The sequence below is a fragment of the Triplophysa rosa genome, unplaced genomic scaffold (assembly GCF_024868665.1).
Source record: "Triplophysa rosa unplaced genomic scaffold, Trosa_1v2 scaffold15_ERROPOS267728, whole genome shotgun sequence".
In the NCBI taxonomy this organism is placed as follows: domain Eukaryota; kingdom Metazoa; phylum Chordata; class Actinopteri; order Cypriniformes; family Nemacheilidae; genus Triplophysa; species Triplophysa rosa.
Genome location: NW_026634163.1, coordinates 89,222 through 107,550, shown reverse-complemented (window position 1 = coordinate 107,550; position 18,329 = coordinate 89,222). Strand labels below are relative to the sequence as shown.

The following is an 18,329-nucleotide window of genomic DNA, read 5'->3' as shown; positions in this document are numbered from 1 at the left end:
CCACAGTCAGTGATGGTTTGGGGTGCCATGTCATCTGCTGGTGTTGGTCCACTGTGTTTTCTGAGGTCCAAGGTCAACGCAGCCGTATACCAGGAAGTTTTAGAGCACTTCATGCTTCCTGCTGCTGACCAACTTTATGGAGATGCAGATTTCATTTTCCAACAGGATTGGCACCTGCACAAGTGCCAAAGCTACCAGTACCTGGTTTAAGGACCATGGTATCCCTGTTCTTAATTGGCCAGCAAACTCGCCTGACCTTAACCCCATAGAAAATCTATGGGGTATTGTGAAGAGGAAGATGCGATATGCCAGACCCAACAATGCAGAAGAGCTGAAGGCCACTATCAGAGCAACCTGGGCTCTCATAACACCTGAGCAGTGCCACAGACTGATCGACTCCATGCCACGCCGCATTGCTGCAGTAATTCAGGCAAAAGGAGCCCCAACTAAGTATTGAGTGCTGTACATGCTCATACTTTTCATGTTCATACTTTTCAGTTGGCCAAGATTTCTAAAAATCCTTTCTTTGTATTGGTCTTAAGTAATATTCTAATTTTCTGAGATACTGAATTTGGGATTTTCATTAGTTGTCAGTTATAATCATCAAATTAAAAGAAATAAACATTTGAAATATATCAGTCTGTGTGTAATGAATGAATATAATATACAAGTTTCACTTTTTGAATGGAATTAGTGAAATAAATCAACTTTTTGATGATATTCTAATTATATGACCAGCACCTGTATACATTGTGTGACCATAGAACACTTTCTTTTCATTATGTTATAATTGGGAATGATATTTTGTAAAGTTGCCAGGAGGTCATAAAGATGCAAATTAGCTGTTGAGTGGACAAAGAACCTCTTCCCTGCTCAACTCTGATTGTCGATTCAAACTCAGGTGGGCATGCCCTCTCATGAGGTTAAATATCGAGCCTGCTCTGAAAACCTTCTCTTGTCTTGTCGTCCTCTCTTCTCTTCCGGCTTCGTCCCTTCCTCCGGTCTCTTCGGAGACTGCCCTTCCCCCCCTGGGGAAAGGGATGGAACAATGGACTTCTACTGCCACGTGGTTAAGCCATGCGGGCCGATCACGAGGCCCGCAACTTTCGGCAGGGCTTTCTTTCTGAAACCTTTTGAACAATTCCATCTCTACACGCGCATAGGATATCGGTCCAGCACAGAGCTTGCAAGTATCCGTTTCTATTTATAGAATAGCTGCGTTAAGTCTGTGCCTCTTTGTTAAAGATGATTTTTATTGGTGTTAAAGGCGGAGGTGCACAGAGTCCTGCATTCCTGTTTCCTGCATCGCTGCCGGCAGCTTGTTTGTATCAGTGCGCTTACCACTTCGCTCTAATATTAGTGTATTTTATTTATCGTTAATTATTATTGTCGTTGCTAACTTATCCTGATATCTCAATAACCCTGTTCCTGTTATTTACTTGGAAGAGTCTAAACCAAAGTGATAGTTAACTTAACGCCGTTAGCATAGCAATAGCGTGTTAGCTTGCTTTCTGTTCACACTGTGGAATATCATCTTGCCTCTGGTTTGTCTTGTGTGCTAACTGTTTCTCTTTTTAAGCGAGTATACTACGATCCATCGAGCAACCTTGGTAAGTTGGAATTGCACTTCAAATCCGGTGAGTTATGGCTTCTATTCCTATTATTGTTACTTGCACCTCATGTCATATGTTTAGCTTAGCCTTCTCTGTCAGCTGCGAGGGCTTTATATGCGATAAATGCAGGGAAATAGTTAGGCTGACAGAGAAGATCTTAGAATTAGAGTCTCGCATCCAATCTTTATCTGAGGATAGTAAGAGTTTAACGACGATAGAAAACACTTTGGATGCGAGCAACATTAGCGCACACAGCTCGGTTCCGGTTGAAAATCCCCCGCAGCTGGGAAACTTCGTGACTGTGAGACGGCGTAGTCGCAGGACAAAACATCACTCGACCGTTCCGATTACAGTCTCGAACAGGTTTGCCCCGCTCAGTGACGCACCGACTGAGAAACCTGCTGAAAGTGCCCTAGTTATCGGTGATTCTATTGTTCGGAACGTTAACATAGAGGCACCAGCCACCATAGTCAAATGTTTACCGGGAGCCAGAGCGCCTGACATCAAGTCAAATTTAAATGTGCTGGCTAAGGCTAATCGTAAATTCAGTAAGATTGTCATTCACGTCGGCACAAATGATGTTCGACTCCGTCAATCGGAGATCACAAAAGATAACATTAAAGAGGTGTGTGAGCTCGCAAGCATGATGTCAGACACTGTAATATTCTCTGGCCCCCTCACTGCTTATCGTGGTGATGAGATTTATAGCAGATTATCATCACTAAATGGCTGGTTGTCTGAGTGGTGCCTGCAGAATGATATAGTTTTTATAAATAACTGGAAGAGTTTTGAGGGCAGACCTGACCTGTTGAAACGAGATGGTCTCCATCCCTCCTGGGCTGGGACTTCCATCCTGTCTAGAAATATGGCAAAAAGTCTTAATGCTAATGCTAAAACTTGACTCGCTGGGGCCCAGGTCAGGGAGCAGACAGTATGGCTTAACCAACTGTCTGCTTGCCGTCTCACGTCGCAGAATACACAAAAAAACTTTACACTGGACCTCAAGCAACGTGGATTCTGTGCCTCTCCTCTCTTCCTCCAGACTCTGGGACCCTGATTTCCAAAGGAAATGCAAAATTTACTTTCATCAGAGAACATAACTTTGGACCACTCAGCAGCAGTCCAGTCCTTTTTGTCGTAAATATCCAACAGAGAGACAAAACGTTATCAAAACTCTAAAACCAGACACCTGGAGCCAGGATTTTGCTATGGTCTTTTGATGATGATAGCAAAAGAAACCAGGACAAAAGGGAGTGGGGGTTGATGGTTCTTCTTTCAATGACTCCGACTATTTGGCTTATGCTAGATTCTCTACATATTCCCCCTTTTCGGGAGATGAAGTTCGAGTGTAAAGTTCAGCTGACGATGGATGTTGGATCATGATGGCGGGATGACCGGCGGTTCCTATTGGTCCCCAGCATCTCGACATACAGGCAGAGAATGTTCCCCAGTGGTCGGGCATTGTCTCAACTTGGGTACCTTTTCATCTTTTCCATCCTGCTTGTACATCAAGGGAGAGCAGCCCTGCACCTGTTTGCTGGTTCTTGCAACAGGTTGCTTCGGGTGTTTCCTGTCTTCACGGAGATGCACAACAGCAGTCCTGGATGAAACAGCAGGTGGGGTGGCATGATTGGCTTCCATGCAAATGCCTGTAGTGCTGTGTCATGGGGAGTGGCATTGTCTAGCTAACATCCCCCCACGTCTCCCGTAGCTGGGCAAAGTTATGATACACAATCTTGTCACTCACATCACGTTCCTCTTGTGAAGCTTGCCGGGTGCAGCATGCTCTCTGGCCTTCACATTTTCTGCAGTGATTGCTGGGCAAAAGCAGGTGTCACGCTCCGGTGTTTTTCATTGAAGTACTGGTGAGTGGTGTAGGGCGTGACAAGGTTGGAGTCTCTTGGAGTTGTGGTGGTGCTGTCTGACCTCGGGCGGTGGTAAGAGCCGTTTTCTGCTGGTGCTCGGCTACCCCCCTTTCGTTCTGGTCACGTTGTCAGTGTAGACCAGTGTTAAAGCAGTGTTTGGCAAGTCGAGCTTTCAGATGGAACTCCATTCAGCAAGGGTAGATCAAGCCTGTGGTGAACCGCAGGTGCCATTTGGTGTGTACATGGCACCGTCTTGAGCGCTCATTTACATGAGTGGGCAGTTCTTTTAACAGTTCACAAACTTTGTAGGTGGTGTTCTGTGTAGCCCAGGATGCAGCTAGCTTGGGATGTAATGTCATGTGGTTCTGTGAGTGGGGCCACATAGTTGACATTGGTTCTGCATCATTGTCTTTTGTTAAGAGCAGCTCTAGCACTGGCAGTTGATGGCAGGTGCATGGCATGGTCCATCTCCTTGGAGTGGTAACCCGCTGTCATTCTCTTCACAAAGACATTGTTCAAAATCTTTGGTAAATGTACTCCTTTGTACAGTATGCACGCTGCAAAAGCTGACGTATTCAGTAAAAGGGGGTGTGGCTTCCAGAGTGGGCCATGCTTCACGTATTCCATTGAATAAGTGTGGTTGAGGGCTTGGTCACACTGTGTGTTGAGCTGAACAGTGAGCCCTTTTGGTGAATGCAGGTGCTACAGTCTCATTTATTCACCAGAGTGAGTGCAAAGCTCTGGGCTAGTCTAGTCTGCCAGAAGGTTCTCATACTTTGACAGGGCCCCCATGGGGCTGTGAGGTTTGCGAGAACCAGTAAGTAGCAGGTTCAGCATTGGTCATTCCATTTCAAGTTCAAAGCACGGGTGTCCTGGGCCATGGCCATGGTTGACAGGCATGAGTCCAATGGAAACTGCACGAACTTGACAGACGAGGAAATGTCTGATGCTGGTGTTGTCGTGGAGGGCGTGTGAACAGTGCAAAGCTGATGTCTGAGATATCTGCCCCTAGTTCCTGTATGGTGCCTGCTATCATCATGTCACTTGATGGTAGCAGGCACCATATGTTGATGTGCCTTTGGCAGGTAAGGGCAGGAAACGTTTGGGTCGTCGGCTGGTTCGACCTTGAGACTGAGTTCTCGCGACCGGCTGGGATGTCATGCCTAACTTTTGTAACCTGGCAATGCATTTCAGACGAGTTGGCTGGCTGGGAAGCGGAAGTTCCCGTACTTGAACCCAATTTTTTGTAATGGTTAAAGTCTCTTAGAGGTTCAAAACAATTCAGCAGGTCTTTCATGCTGAAGAGAGGGCGTGTGTCCATCCGTGATATGTACATGGGGTGTACATGCTTGTGGAGCTTCTGGTCAGGTGTGTGGGAACTTCTTGTTTCAGTCATACCTCAGTTGATGGCCACGTGTGTGTGTCTCGGCTTGTTCTGGGTAGTCAGCCGTCTGATGAGATGCGGTCTGGGTGCCATGCTCATCTTGTGTTAGGATGGTCGACAAGCAGGTTGCAGAGATCTGGACGTTTTCTCAGTAGGAGGGCATTCGTTTCTCATGCCACTCGTGGTTGAAAAGAGTCTGATTTGGATTTTTACATCCTGCTGTTGAGGTTTCTTGTGGAATCAGCTCCTTTGATGTTCTCAGGATCTCTGCTGGCTCAGACGTATTTGCACGGTTTTGCTCGCTGGACAGGTGTCGTCCATGGTGTTGAGATGAATTCCTTGATGACTGTTGGGCCGGAACAGGTCAGTGGCTCCTAGGTTGCCAGCTGGGTTTCCACGGGGCGTCGTCTTTCGTGTCCGACGAAAGTGGTCAGCTCCATATTGTCGCAGGGCATCCTGTCTGGTGCTTGGCTGTTCCCGGCAGGCTGTAACATCTGCTGAGTCTCTGCTGAAGATCTGCTGCTGTGGTGCACCCTCCAGAGTCATTTCTTTGTGATGTGCAGAGATAGGCAAGATTTAAACAGTCTTTATGGAGGCAGCGCTATGTTCTCTGTAGGTCTTATGGGCTGAGTTCCGCAGATATCAGGTGATCTTGGCGGAAGAAGGCCGTAGCGCTTAAGTGATGACTCACAGTGTGATGCGGATTTCTGAGGCAGGAGAGTTTTGCGTTGAAGTCTTCTTCCCTTTCGGCCTGTTCCGTCCTCTCATGTAGGCTCGGATGCTGGCTGTAGCAGAGGTGTTGTAGCTGCTGTAATCCACTTTGACAGTTGCTAACTGCTGGCATAGGATGCTGTGGTCCTATAGGCTGGAGGTGATCCTAAGCAGGTGATCTGTCTTGTGTGGTCACACTGGGCAGTGTTCCTTCCTAAGAGTCAGTGTTTTACAGGTAGGAGTTTTTGTTGTGGCCTCCTGCAGTGTTCAGGGTGACAGCATCTAGTGGTGACAGCTGTCATGTTTCTGGCCAGCTTGCTGGGGTCTGTGGGGACACGCAGGGTATGTGTCTGCAGGTTCTTTTGAATGGTTCCTGCCCCACCCCTCTGTGTTTGCTGGCTAGTAAGGTGTGAACAGTGGGCTCTCGCCCCCCCCTCCCCTCCCCTTCGTAGCTTTGGGCTTTTAGCTGGGGGGCTGGACAGGAGAGATTCTGTTGCATTCTCCTGTCTGTTCACCTTGTAGTCTGCAAGCTACAGTATGTTCAGTTCCTTTTGGTTCCATTGCCGAGTCATGGCTTGTACTTCAGCGTGGACTGCTTGCAGATGGCCTTTATAGGCCTTGGCCATGGAATTGTATTGCTGTCTGCCGGGGCCATTATGAAGAGAGCTTCTGCATGTTGGAGTTTTCCTACCAGCTCCTCTCTGGCGTCTGCTCCAACTGCTCTCTTCGCTCAGTCTGTGTTGCAAAGGACTCTTGTAGCTTTCATCTTCTCCTGTAGCTCCTGGTCCTCTTCATCCGCTGTCATTTGCAGGTCCAGCTGGTCTAGGCGGTTCTGCACGTGCTCCTGGCTCTAGTAGGACGATCTGGTCGTGGTCACTGGTGATCCTGGCTGTGCACTTCAGATGAGTTTGTTGTCTCTCTGTAGTTGTAGCTCTGGTTTAGATCGTGATCCCTTCGCCAGTTTAGGTCGTCCGACCAACTGCTCTCAGCACAGTTGCCGTGTGCAGATGTTGGTCTTAGGCAGGAGTCCATCGCAGTGCTTAGCCTGGACTCTAGCTAGTCTGGCAGGTGACAGGACTGGATGGTCTGGACATATTGAGACAACAAGGGAAGAGAGAAAGGCACAAAGAGCAAGATGCAAGTCCGTACAGATCTGCTGAGCTAAATATGTGGGCTATGTGTTGAATGCTTAACTGAGTTGGTCAGTTAGTGACACAAACTAAACGCTCATTATCCTAGCCGTGAAGGCGGGGGCGGATAAGTGGTGTGGGTGAACACAGGAAAAACTATGAATAATGTTGCTGAAGAGTGTTACCTACAAGGTCATTCTGTGACTTAGGCTATTTGGTTCATCAACATAATTACCAAGAATTTTACTGATGTTCAGACAGGTTCAGTCTCTGATTGGAAGAAGAAAAACCAAAACCACATAAGTGAAGAGAGAGAGAGATTAGGATAGAGAAGGAGGGTTTCCTTGTTCGGCGGTGAACTGTCTCCACACTAAGGTCTATGACATGGCCCGTAGGTAGGGGGCGCTATGGAGTCATAGTAAAGTAAAGTCAGTTAAATCATTAAATGAATAACTGAAATACAAAAATTAGGCGATTGAGAGTTAATCCTAAACACTTTAAAGAGTGCAATCTGATTGTTTTGATCAAAGCTCAAATTCAACTAAATTGATTTAATTAAAATTGAAGTATCATCAAATACAATTCTAACTGCAAGGGAGAAAATGTAAGAAACCCTGAGAAGTAATTAAAATAAAATAAAAATTAAATCATCAAAACAATAATGGAATAATATTAATTATCATTATAGTTTGTATATAATAACAAATAATAAATATTCTCAAATAAAGTAAACAGTGAAATAGCAGAATAATGACATCATAAAATCAAAACAAAAGGAGTAGACTGCCTGAGACTTCACACTAGATAGCGTTGCCCGAGCAAAGGGAGGAAGTCGGGCAGAGATGAGACAGGAGAAGTGTTAGACACTTTAAGACAAACTGACCTCTAGTGTTAGTAGAAGGTAATGCGTCTTCTGCCGGACTTCCGGTTCCACATTCTATGTGGAATCACACTTACATTAACGCGCATTTGCTATGGCGACAAGTGTAATTTGATCGCAGTTCTAATGGCTAATGACACGGGTACATGGCTTTTCAACGTACACACACAATAGACACACAATACTACACTATAACTGACTAACGGGATTTCTTCGCCATCCTGAAAGTTATTTGTGTAACTTGGTCGGGATTCTTTGCTGACCGTAACATAAAAACAAACAAAACACTTGATCAAGATTTTCATCACACTCCCCTTTAAACGATCATCATCTACTGTTTAACTATACAATATACAGTAAAGTACATATACAGTACACAGTATCCTTTCGCCTCGTCTACTCAAGAGAAAACGAGAAAGCACGCATTAGTTAGCTAGTCTAATGGTTAAACTTCGGGAAGCGGTGTGTCTTAGATGAAACATTGGAACACGCAAAGCTTCAAAATCTAATTTACACATAATTCGGCCATACCCGAACTAGGGAGGAAATTCGCTCCACTATTTCCTTCGTGCTAACTCTCTATAAAAGATTTCTTCGTTTTATAGGGTCACATTAAATTGTAGTTAACTTAACCATCATTAACAGTACCTTGGGCTTTTCCTAAATAGGTCACAGAGGCTTGTCTCAGCGCAGTAACTTAAGGAGGAATTGTAAAGACAAACATTTAGATATCAAAAATGGACAGGTTTGAATTGCAACAAGTCATGATTCATTCAGATGGAACGCATACAAACAAAGCCTGAATTAAACTTGTATATCTAACTGTGACAGACTATTTAAAATGGGACGAGCGCCAACACACAACCTAGATAGTTAGATATATGTATAGAAAAGGACAGTTTAATCACATAAATTCCTATTGTCAGGGACATTTCTCTGGTTAGCCTCAGATGTTAAGTTAGAGATGAGACAGAGACTTCTCACCAATGCTTTGAAGCATAGGGGTCGTAAATATCCAACAGAGAGACAAAACGTTATCAAAACTCTAAAACCAGACCCCTGGAGCCAGGTTTTTGCTATGGTGTTGTGGGATTACAAATTTATACAATGTTATATCTAGGTTAAAGTCAGAGATGGCAAAAGTACACACATCCTTTACTTAAGTAGAAGTACAGATACTCATGTTTAAAAGTACTCAAGTAAAAGTTGAAGTACTGACTAAACTTGTTTACTCAAGTAAAAGTTGAAGTACTGACTAAACTTGTTTACTCAAGTAAAAGTTGAAGTACTGACTAAACTTGTTTACTCAAGTAAAAGTATAAAGTATGGGCTCTAAAATGTACTTAAGTAAAAAGTAGCCAATACTACTACCTGTTTTAGAGTCACGCTCGTACCTCACAACTACACAAGCATAAAAAAGACTGATGGAATAAATCTATTTGCCACTACCTAGTGGAAAAAAACACAAATGTATAATACAATTATGATGTAAGATAAGAGTGTAAAGGACAAGCGTATTGATAATAATTGTGACAGAATTCCCTTTGTCTCAAGTTCTCAACCATAATTTTAGCTATTCTTTGTGTTGCCTTCCGCCTTGGTCCGTGGCAGCTTCTTAGACTACTAGCCTATGTCTGCAATGCGTAATAGCCAGGAAATGACTGTTTGGTACTGTGATTGTCAAAACATTTTATAACAGAATTTCACTGCTTTCAATTTTAGATTAACTGTCCCTTTAAATTTTAAGCACAGACCATTCATGGACATATCATTATACAAAGGTTGTAGACACTTGAGAGATCTTGTCAAAAAGAGAAAACTGAGAAATAAAGAGATAATTAATTAGGCAAGTCAATTTACTTGGTAACCATTACTGTTTTTCTCGATTGGTTAAACACATTTCTTGAAATTATGCCTCGCTTTAAAATATTAAATGTTTAGCCTCTTACATTGTACGTTACACTCGTTCAACATTAAAACTGATGTCAGTGTTGCTAGATTAGGTGGATGATTTCCAGCCCAAAGGCTCACTAAAACCTACTCACTCCAACAAAAACCAGCCCAAAATTTTAACTTCCAAAATAATGTGATAGTATTTTATTGCAATGTCAATCAACGTTGATAAGGATCGTTTTTTATTTCCTTATAATTTTAATCATGACAAGATGAAAAAATATAATAAAAATCAGGAAAATAGATCAAACAGATCAAACAAGGCAAATGCATTAAGAAAATTAGAAAATAAGACTAATAGGATATGTCCAGAAACCACTTCAAATGGCAATCATGAAATTAGCGCATTTTTGTGCAAAAGTGCCCACTATAATTAGTTCATCGAAAGCAACGCAATGAGCAGGTATTTTTCACTCGTTCATGAACTTAACGCACACACCACGATAGCAAAAAACATGCAATTCATACATACTAATGAACAACAGCAACAATAATGCGCTTACCTTAACGAGCTGCCTTAACTTCTGAAAGAACTACAGTACATCTTTCGTGAAGTATATGTTTGTAGAACATGCGAATAGCTAAATAGCTAAATTACATATTTAAAATCTGGTCCTTTCGCGCTAAAAAACCCTACCATTCACGAGTCACCACATGATGCAGAATATCACGCTCGAGATCTGAGAACAGTTACTCTGTCTTCTTTGATTTGATTGGTCACCGCTTTGCTCTGTAAACAGTAACTCCCGCCTTCTTACATTTGATTGGCTAGTGGCCACCTCACACAGCGCTTCGGCTTTTAGGCAGACCTATCATTAGGTTGAAAAAGTCACGCAATGACAAGAAATAATATTGATTGTGCATCAAATACAGATTAAAACTAAAGTAACGAGCCTGGTTTGAAAATGTAAGAAGTAGAAAGTACAGGTATTTGCGTAAAAATGTAAGAAGTGAAAGTAAAAAGTCGTCAGAAAAATAAATAGTGGAGTAAAGTACAGATACCAGAAAAATCTACTTAAGTACAGTAACGAAGTATTTGTACTTCGTTACTTCCCATCTCTTAGTAAAAGTTTGAGTATCTGATTGAACAGTACTAGTATTTACTCATACTAATTAGGCTAAACAGCACTAATTACATTAAAAAAAAGAAGTCAATGTAAGCAATCGCTTATTTTCTTAAAGAGTACATTCCTCAATATTTTTAAGGGCTTATTTTGGTTTATGGAGTGTCCGACAACAAGTTTATGTACATACATGATGTAAAAATACTATTATTTCGTAATAATAAGCAGTTTTTATTACCTTACTTCTTGACTGACTCTCAAATGATTCGTTCCGCGATTCATCTGTGTAATCTCCGCCTTTCCGCCAGCGTAGTCTGATCTGATTGGTCAGATAGTGTAGTCTGCTGTGATTGGTCAGATGGTCTAGTCTGCTGTGATTGGTCAAATGGTCTAGTCTGCTGTGATTGGTCAAACGCGTTCAGCATGTGTCGCAAATGGACCGCCTATCATTACTGCTGTATTACGGTTTGCAGGTGGTTGGATATTAACAGTGTATAGAGAGAGATGGCGTCGATTTTACCTTACCAGTTCGAGCCCGAGTCTGACGAATCATTCTTTAATCCTTATACAGATGCCAGTAAGAAAAAGGACTGTTTTAGACACTTCTCTTGTAACAGTTAGTTATCACGGCATACAGTGTACGGTGTTCGTATCTTCAGATGTTATTATAACTATAGTACACCACGCAGTTCTTGAAATAAAGACTTTGCGAGTTAATATGGTTGAACACTTACATTAGCGCAACGAGTTTATAGCTAACGTTAGGTAAACAAACAGTAACAACCCCAAAAATAACGGTAACGTTAGCTAAACACAGACATGAGATAACGTCACACAAATTTAATTTTAAGTAAAGACAAAAATAAAGAGTCACACTTACAGGTTGTGATTCGGTGGAGCTTACAGGTCCAAATAAAGTTGGTATTGCAACATCTTTTAAGGAAAGACGTTTAATGTATCCTGCAGTAAAGGCGCCAAGATTGATGAAGCAATCTTCGGTAAAATGACGCGCGCAAAGTAAAACGTTCGGTTTATACTCCTTTGGTGTCGTTTGAAAAATAAATAGTAACCATTTTTTCCTCAGAAGTTCTTCCTTTGGTAGTGAAAATAAGACTGACTTAGTTTCACTACATAGAACACAGCTTCTCTTAGACATGATGCACACGTCACGAACGAGCTAGTACAGTGTTTGGGGAGGAGAGAGTTAAGTTTTCGCAGTCAGTAGGCGGGGATTTTTCTAGTGACGTAGGTACATTGTGGTTAAAGATTCGGACAGGTCATGGCTTGTTCGCGTGATTCAGAGTCGATTACCTTTTTTATAAACTAATAACTTTGTTATTCGTTCACCTTCAGATTTACAACTTGGCAGATTGCTTACATTCAAACACGGCAAAATTAAACACTTCATGAAATGTATTTTTTATGATCTCGAGGAATGTACTCTTTAAGGCACAGCTAAGCCTTTGCCTCTATGATAATGTGAATGTATGGGCAATACTGTCAGGCTGATTGGATTAGCACCTATGCATTTGAATGACACTGTTATGCTGAAGAGACCTTGGCTGGGACAATTCCGGTAACGGCTGATTCCTGTATGCATTTGCATGCTTTGTGTAAATCATCTCCACCTCTATGTATCCCGCCCCCTTGAAAGGTATAAAACTCTACTGTACTGAACTAAAAGTCAGACTTGGATGACTACAGCGATGCACAGCGAGTCCTCAATAAAGAGAACTTCCGTATGAAAGATATCCCAACGTCTCCTGGTCTCTGCTTCGACGAGGAAAAAGTTTCCTACAGTGTTTTCATGATGATAGCAAAAGAAACCAGGACAAAAGGGAGTGGGGGTTGATGGCTCTTCTTTCAATGACTCCGACCATTTGGCTTATGCTAGATTCTCTACACGTTGCTAGCGCCATGCTCTAACCACTGAGCCACAGGAAAGCTCCACATATAGCCTATGTGCAATTTTACTATACAGTAGTATGAATTATCATTTATTTATCATGGTCGATGTAACTCAGGCGTGACACGCATCTCAAACACAGAGTGGGAGCAGACAGACGGACAGACTTATGTATTTCTGAACTTGAACCGCTGTTTAAAGCTGTTGTTGTTAATGCTGTAAAGTGCTAATTCAACACGTGCCTGCATCTACTTGAGATTAAAGCAATAAACCCCACGAAGCAGTAGTTACAGTGCATTTTATAACAGCTAGGGGTGTTGACCCCCTTAGCTGTTATTAAATGCACTGTAACCCACTGCTTTGCGGGGCTCATTGCTTTTATAAAGCGGTTATTCCATATGTGTAGCAAATTTTCATAAAATAAAGTAAATAAAATGATATTTAGGCTATGTAAAATGCAGCCGTTATTAATTGGGGTATTTTATAATGGTTTAGAACTCGGCTCAGCCAATCAGAATCAAGGACCATAACTGACCGTTTTATAATAAAGCAATAAAATGATTAATCTTACAGTCTAACAGAACGCAGAAATAAACGCAACAACAGTCAGTCAGCGTGCAGCTTTTATCATGCGCGTCAATGTACAAAGTCCATTTCATACTGCACTTGGCAAAGAAAACTCAACATGAGGAGGAAAACATTACTGGAAGCGGAAACAAAGGTGAAACTAACCTCGAGTTGTCATCACGCGGTTTATCAAGTGTCTTTTTTTTCCGCAATCGCCGGTTAAACAAAACAAACAAGAGGCGCAATTGCAAGCGAGTTACTTCGAAACTCAAGCACAAACGTTTTTATATCCATCGTTAACATATCTGCTAACATGAGCTGGTGCATATGAAACAAACCAGCGCTGCCCTGTACAGATTAGAGATGTAATGAAGTGAGTTTGTGTGCACATTAAAATATTGAACCTTGTATGTAAGATGCTTGCATGATTAAAGAAATGTACTACAGTTTATGTGAGATGTCTTTTTGAAAGACTAAGGTTCACTGAATGCATTGAATGAATCCCACTACTCGGGCAAGACATTATTGCAGTGTTATGTATGGTGCTGAGCCAATATGTGCAGGTGCTGAGCCAATAGCGTTCGAATGTACACAGTAACGGAGCCCTTTCATTGGTTGAATGTACTGAATGAACACTCCCTTTACTTAACGAGTCATTTGAGTCAAAATGTGACTGAATGAACTGGTACATGTTGTTTATGGCCTAATATCCTCTGTGTTGCAACAGTGCATTAATTTAATTTAATTTTAACTGGTTAAAGGTTAACTTTTGTTAATAAACTGTATTTAAAATAGTTTGTTTTAAACACAGTTTTTTAATTAAATATATATCGAAATAAATATCGTTATCGATCAATATAGAAAAAAACTATCGAGTTTACTTTTTTGCCATATCGCCCAAGCCCTATTAGGTGGTACATGAAACAACTAATTTTATTAAAGATTGTACTTTATCTGAAAAGTTTGAGAACCACTGGTATAGATCACTTTGCAAAATGTTAACTTTGGCCCAGAAGCACTACCGGTTTCAGTTTTTATTTATTTAAAATTATAAATATTCAAATGGTTGTGTAGTGTTAAAAACTGAAATAGGACGTTCTGCTAGACCAGCATTGGCCCAGCATTGTTTACATCTTCCAAAGGGGTCTGTATGAGTTTGACAGTTGATTGTTCATATTCATACAGACAGTGGTAGAGCTGACTGTAAGCTGTTGCATGAACAGAACATTTCCCCACACTTTTTAAGTAAATGTGGTTGTCTATCTTAAACACTTAAAACTCTGGACTATCCTGTTTATGTGTACTGAATAATATGAAATACAGTTGTTTAATAATATTTAATTTAATATTATTTGCTTATAATATACAAACCCGATTCCAAAAAAGTTGGGACACTGTACAAATTGTGAATAAAAACAGAATGCAATGATGTGGAAGTTTCAAATTTCAATATTTTATTCAGAATACAACATAGATGACATATCAAATGTTTAAACTGAGAGAATGTATCATTTTAAGGGAAAAATAAGTTGATTTTAAATTTCATGGCATCAACACATCTCAAAAAAGTTGGGACAAGGCCATGTTTACCACTGTGTGGCATCCCCTCTTCTTTTTATAACAGTCTGCAAACGTCTGGGGACTGAGGAGACAAGTTGCTCAAGTTTAGGAATAGGAATGTTGTCCCATTCTTGTCTAATACAGGCTTCTAGTTGCTCGACTGTCTTAGGTCTTCTTTGTCGCATCTTCCTCTTTATGATGCGCCAAATGTTTTCTATGGGTGAAAGATCTGGACTGCAGGCTGGCCATTTCAGTACCCGGATCCTTCTTCTACGCAGCCATGATGTTGTAATTGATGCAGTATGTGGTCTGGCATTGTCATGTTGGAAAATGCAAGGTCTTCCCTGAAAGAGACGACGTCTGGATGGGAGCATATGTTGTTCTAGAACTTGGATATACCTTTCAGCATTGATGGTGCCTTTCCAGATGTGTAAGCTGCCCATGCCACACGCACTCATGCAACCCCATACCATCAGAGATGCAGGCTTCTGAACTGAGCGCTGATAACAACTTGGGTTGTCCTTGTCCTCTTTAGTCCGGATGACATGGCGTCCCAGTTTTCCAAAAAGAACTTCAAATTTTGATTCGTCTGACCACAGAACAGTTTTCCACTTTGCCACAGTCCATTTTAAATGAGCCTTGGCCCAGAGAAAACGCCTGCGCTTCTGGATCATGTTTAGATATGGCTTCTTTTTTGACCTATAGAGTTTTAGCCGGCAACGGCGAATGGCACGGTGGATTGTGTTCACCGACAATGTTTTCTGGAAGTATTCCTGAGCCCATGTTGTGATTTCCATTACAGTAGCATTCCTGTATGTGATGCAGTGCCGTCTAAGGGCCCGAAGATCACGGGCATCCAGTATGGTTTTCCGGCCTTGACCCTTACGCACAGAGATTGTTCCAGATTCTCTGAATCTTTGGATGATATTATGCACTGTAGATGATGATAACTTCAAACTCTTTGCAATTTTTCTCTGAGAAACTCCTTTCTGATATTGCTCCACTATTTTTCGCCGCAGCATTGGGGGAATTGGTGATCCTCTGCCCATCTTGACTTCTGAGAGACACTGCCACTCTGAGAGGCTCTTTTTATACCCAATCATGTTGCCAATTGACCTAATAAGTTGCAAATTGGTCCTCCAGCTGTTCCTTATATGTACATTTAACTTTTCCGGCCTCTTATTGCTACCTGTCCCAACTTTTTTGGAATGTGTAGCTCTCATGAAATCCAAAATGAGCCAATATTTGGCATGACATTTCAAAATGTCTGACTTTCAACATTTGATATGTTATCTACATTCTATTGTGAATAAAATATAAGTTTATTAGATTCGTAAATTATTGCATTCCTTTTTTATTCACAATTTGTACAGTGTCCCAACTTTTTTGGAATCGGGTTTGTATATAAACTGGTGATTTTGTGTTATATACATATATTTTGTGTGTGTGTGTGTGTGTGTGTGTGTGTGTGTGTGTGTGTGTGTGTGTGTGTGTGTGTGTGTGTGTGTGAGTACAGCCGTGGCCAAAAGTATTGGCAGTGACATAAATGTTGTGTTTTGCAAAGTTTCTGCTTAAAATGTTGTGGTGTTCATTCACATTGTTTATAGATTATTATGCAGAGTGACCAGATGCATTTTAAATAATTGTAAAAAAAAAGCTACTCCCCAGATGTCAATCCCATGTAGAAAACCTGTGGTCAGTCCTCAAAAAGCGAGAAGCCCACAAATTGGGAGCAACTTAGAGCACTAATAAGGCAAGAAAGAATTGCTATCAGTCAAGATTTTGGCTAATAGCCAGCATGCCAGAGCGAATTACAGTGTTTGTGAAAAACAAGGCTCAACACTGTAAATATTGACTCTGTGCATATTATGTTTTTAAGATATATTTAAGATGCTTATTATTGTTTTCCAGTATACCATAGAAACATGTGGAAAAATACAGAAGCAGCAAACTTTGCGAAACACAAAATGTATGCCACTGCCAATACTTTTGGCCACAACTGTTTATATAGCTTTGAGGAGGATCTTGCATCTTTGTCCCCTTTTTTATCCTTGATGAGTTTGCATCCCTGTTAAAAGCAGTTGGTCTCAACAGTAATCTAAAGTTAGAAAAATTTGGCAAAGCTTTACATTTATGCAATATATAAAGGTGTAGAAAGTAGGTAGGTAACAGTATTATGGTATGGTTCAACAAAAACAACTTACCTGAGTCTGATATGAAATGGCTTGCAAACATCCACATTTCAGTATTCCACTTGTTTCATCAAATTGCAGTGATTAATTCACATATTTAATCTTTTGGCAGTCTTTAATAAGAAATCTTCAGTTCCTTGCTCAATCTGCTTGTACAATATATCGCACAACTTTTGCCGGTTATAAAAAGAAAAAAGAGTAAAGCTAGTCTTTCTGCCACTCAGTGGGCATGACTCACACACTCATGTTAAATGGCCATACCCTCTGTTGATCAGATAACTGCCCTGGGATGTACCGGGTTTTTTATTTTTGCACTGAAATCAGGAGCTATAAACTGCAGATCTACTTAAATTTAAGTTCATTATGTAATTCTAATTAATTCTACTTCTAAGTCACACACAGAAGACCCTGCAGATGTCTTTCTACTCAAGACAGCCTGCACTGAAACAACTAATGATTTTAATGATCATTTTATTGATTTGTCTCTCACCCATGATGCTGGCCTTGCCCAGGCTAGTAATAGACTCGCCATAGTGTCTGCGGGGCTGTGGGGGGGAGGTGCAGGGACTTGGGAGACTCTCAGTGTCGGACACAGAAGAACTTTCCTTTGGCTGGTTCAGTAGAGTGGGACGGATCTGATCATATCGTGTGGGGCTGGTGGTGTTGTACCTACAAATCAATGGTTGCACAAATAAATACATAACATGTTGTCCACACAATGGTTTTGCACTGGCCCACTGGAGAATCTATGTCAAGCTATGCCATATGAAAATAAATTTATCTGAGCAGAAAACCAATAAAGAATTAATTCAAATGAATGCATAAATGACTCTTGCAGTCTTATCCGGTTCTTCTAACTCTTTCCCTGCCACAGTTTTTTTTTAAGTTGCCAGTCAGCGCCAGCATTTTTGAACATTTTCACTAAAATGTGATGGCTCACAATACATTTTATGTAATGAATATATGGTAAAATGATATATCAAATAAAAGAACAGAGTTTTAAACAAAAGAAACTGTATTCTTCTATCTTCATTGGTTCTTTTTTTATCACTTCATAAAGGAACAATACAGCATTTTTAGGAGGATCTATTGACAGAAATGCAATATAATATACAAAACTATTTCTTCAGAGGTGTATAAACAGGGGTGCACATAAGTTTTTCTATCTGGTTCTCAAGAGAGCACCTGGAGATTCGGTTTGGTGCTCACATTGCACATAATGTGACAAATTATATTTACCTATTAAAAATAAAAGTAAAAAAGTAGTTACTTTTTAATGAACAATAAACAAAACAATAAAGTGGGATAATACTATATTTATATTACTTTAAAGTACACTTAAAATACAATGATAATGTATTTCTTCTTGTTTTTCTTTTTACATTAGTAAATATTAATTTTCAACACCAATTTTGAAACCTAAAACGACAACCTTTTTGGTTTTTGGCAGGTTGCTGGGAACTGCACTTGCGAATGCACATGGAGACTTGCGGTGTGGAGCTAG

The 18,329-nt window shown here is 41.0% G+C and overlaps 1 protein-coding gene across 1 annotated transcript in view; it reads right to left on the bottom strand.

Moving 5' to 3' along the window:
- LOC130549721 (phospholipase DDHD1-like) overlaps positions 1-18,007 on the bottom strand; it is a 24,695-nt gene extending 6,688 nt beyond the window's left edge. The window contains exon 1 of the mRNA XM_057327019.1: positions 17,316-18,007. Within this exon, the coding sequence (XP_057183002.1) occupies positions 17,316-17,526 (211 nt within the window). The 5' untranslated portion in view covers positions 17,527-18,007. The remainder of the gene's footprint in view (positions 1-17,315) is intronic.
- Between the last annotated feature and the right edge of the window lie 322 nt (positions 18,008-18,329).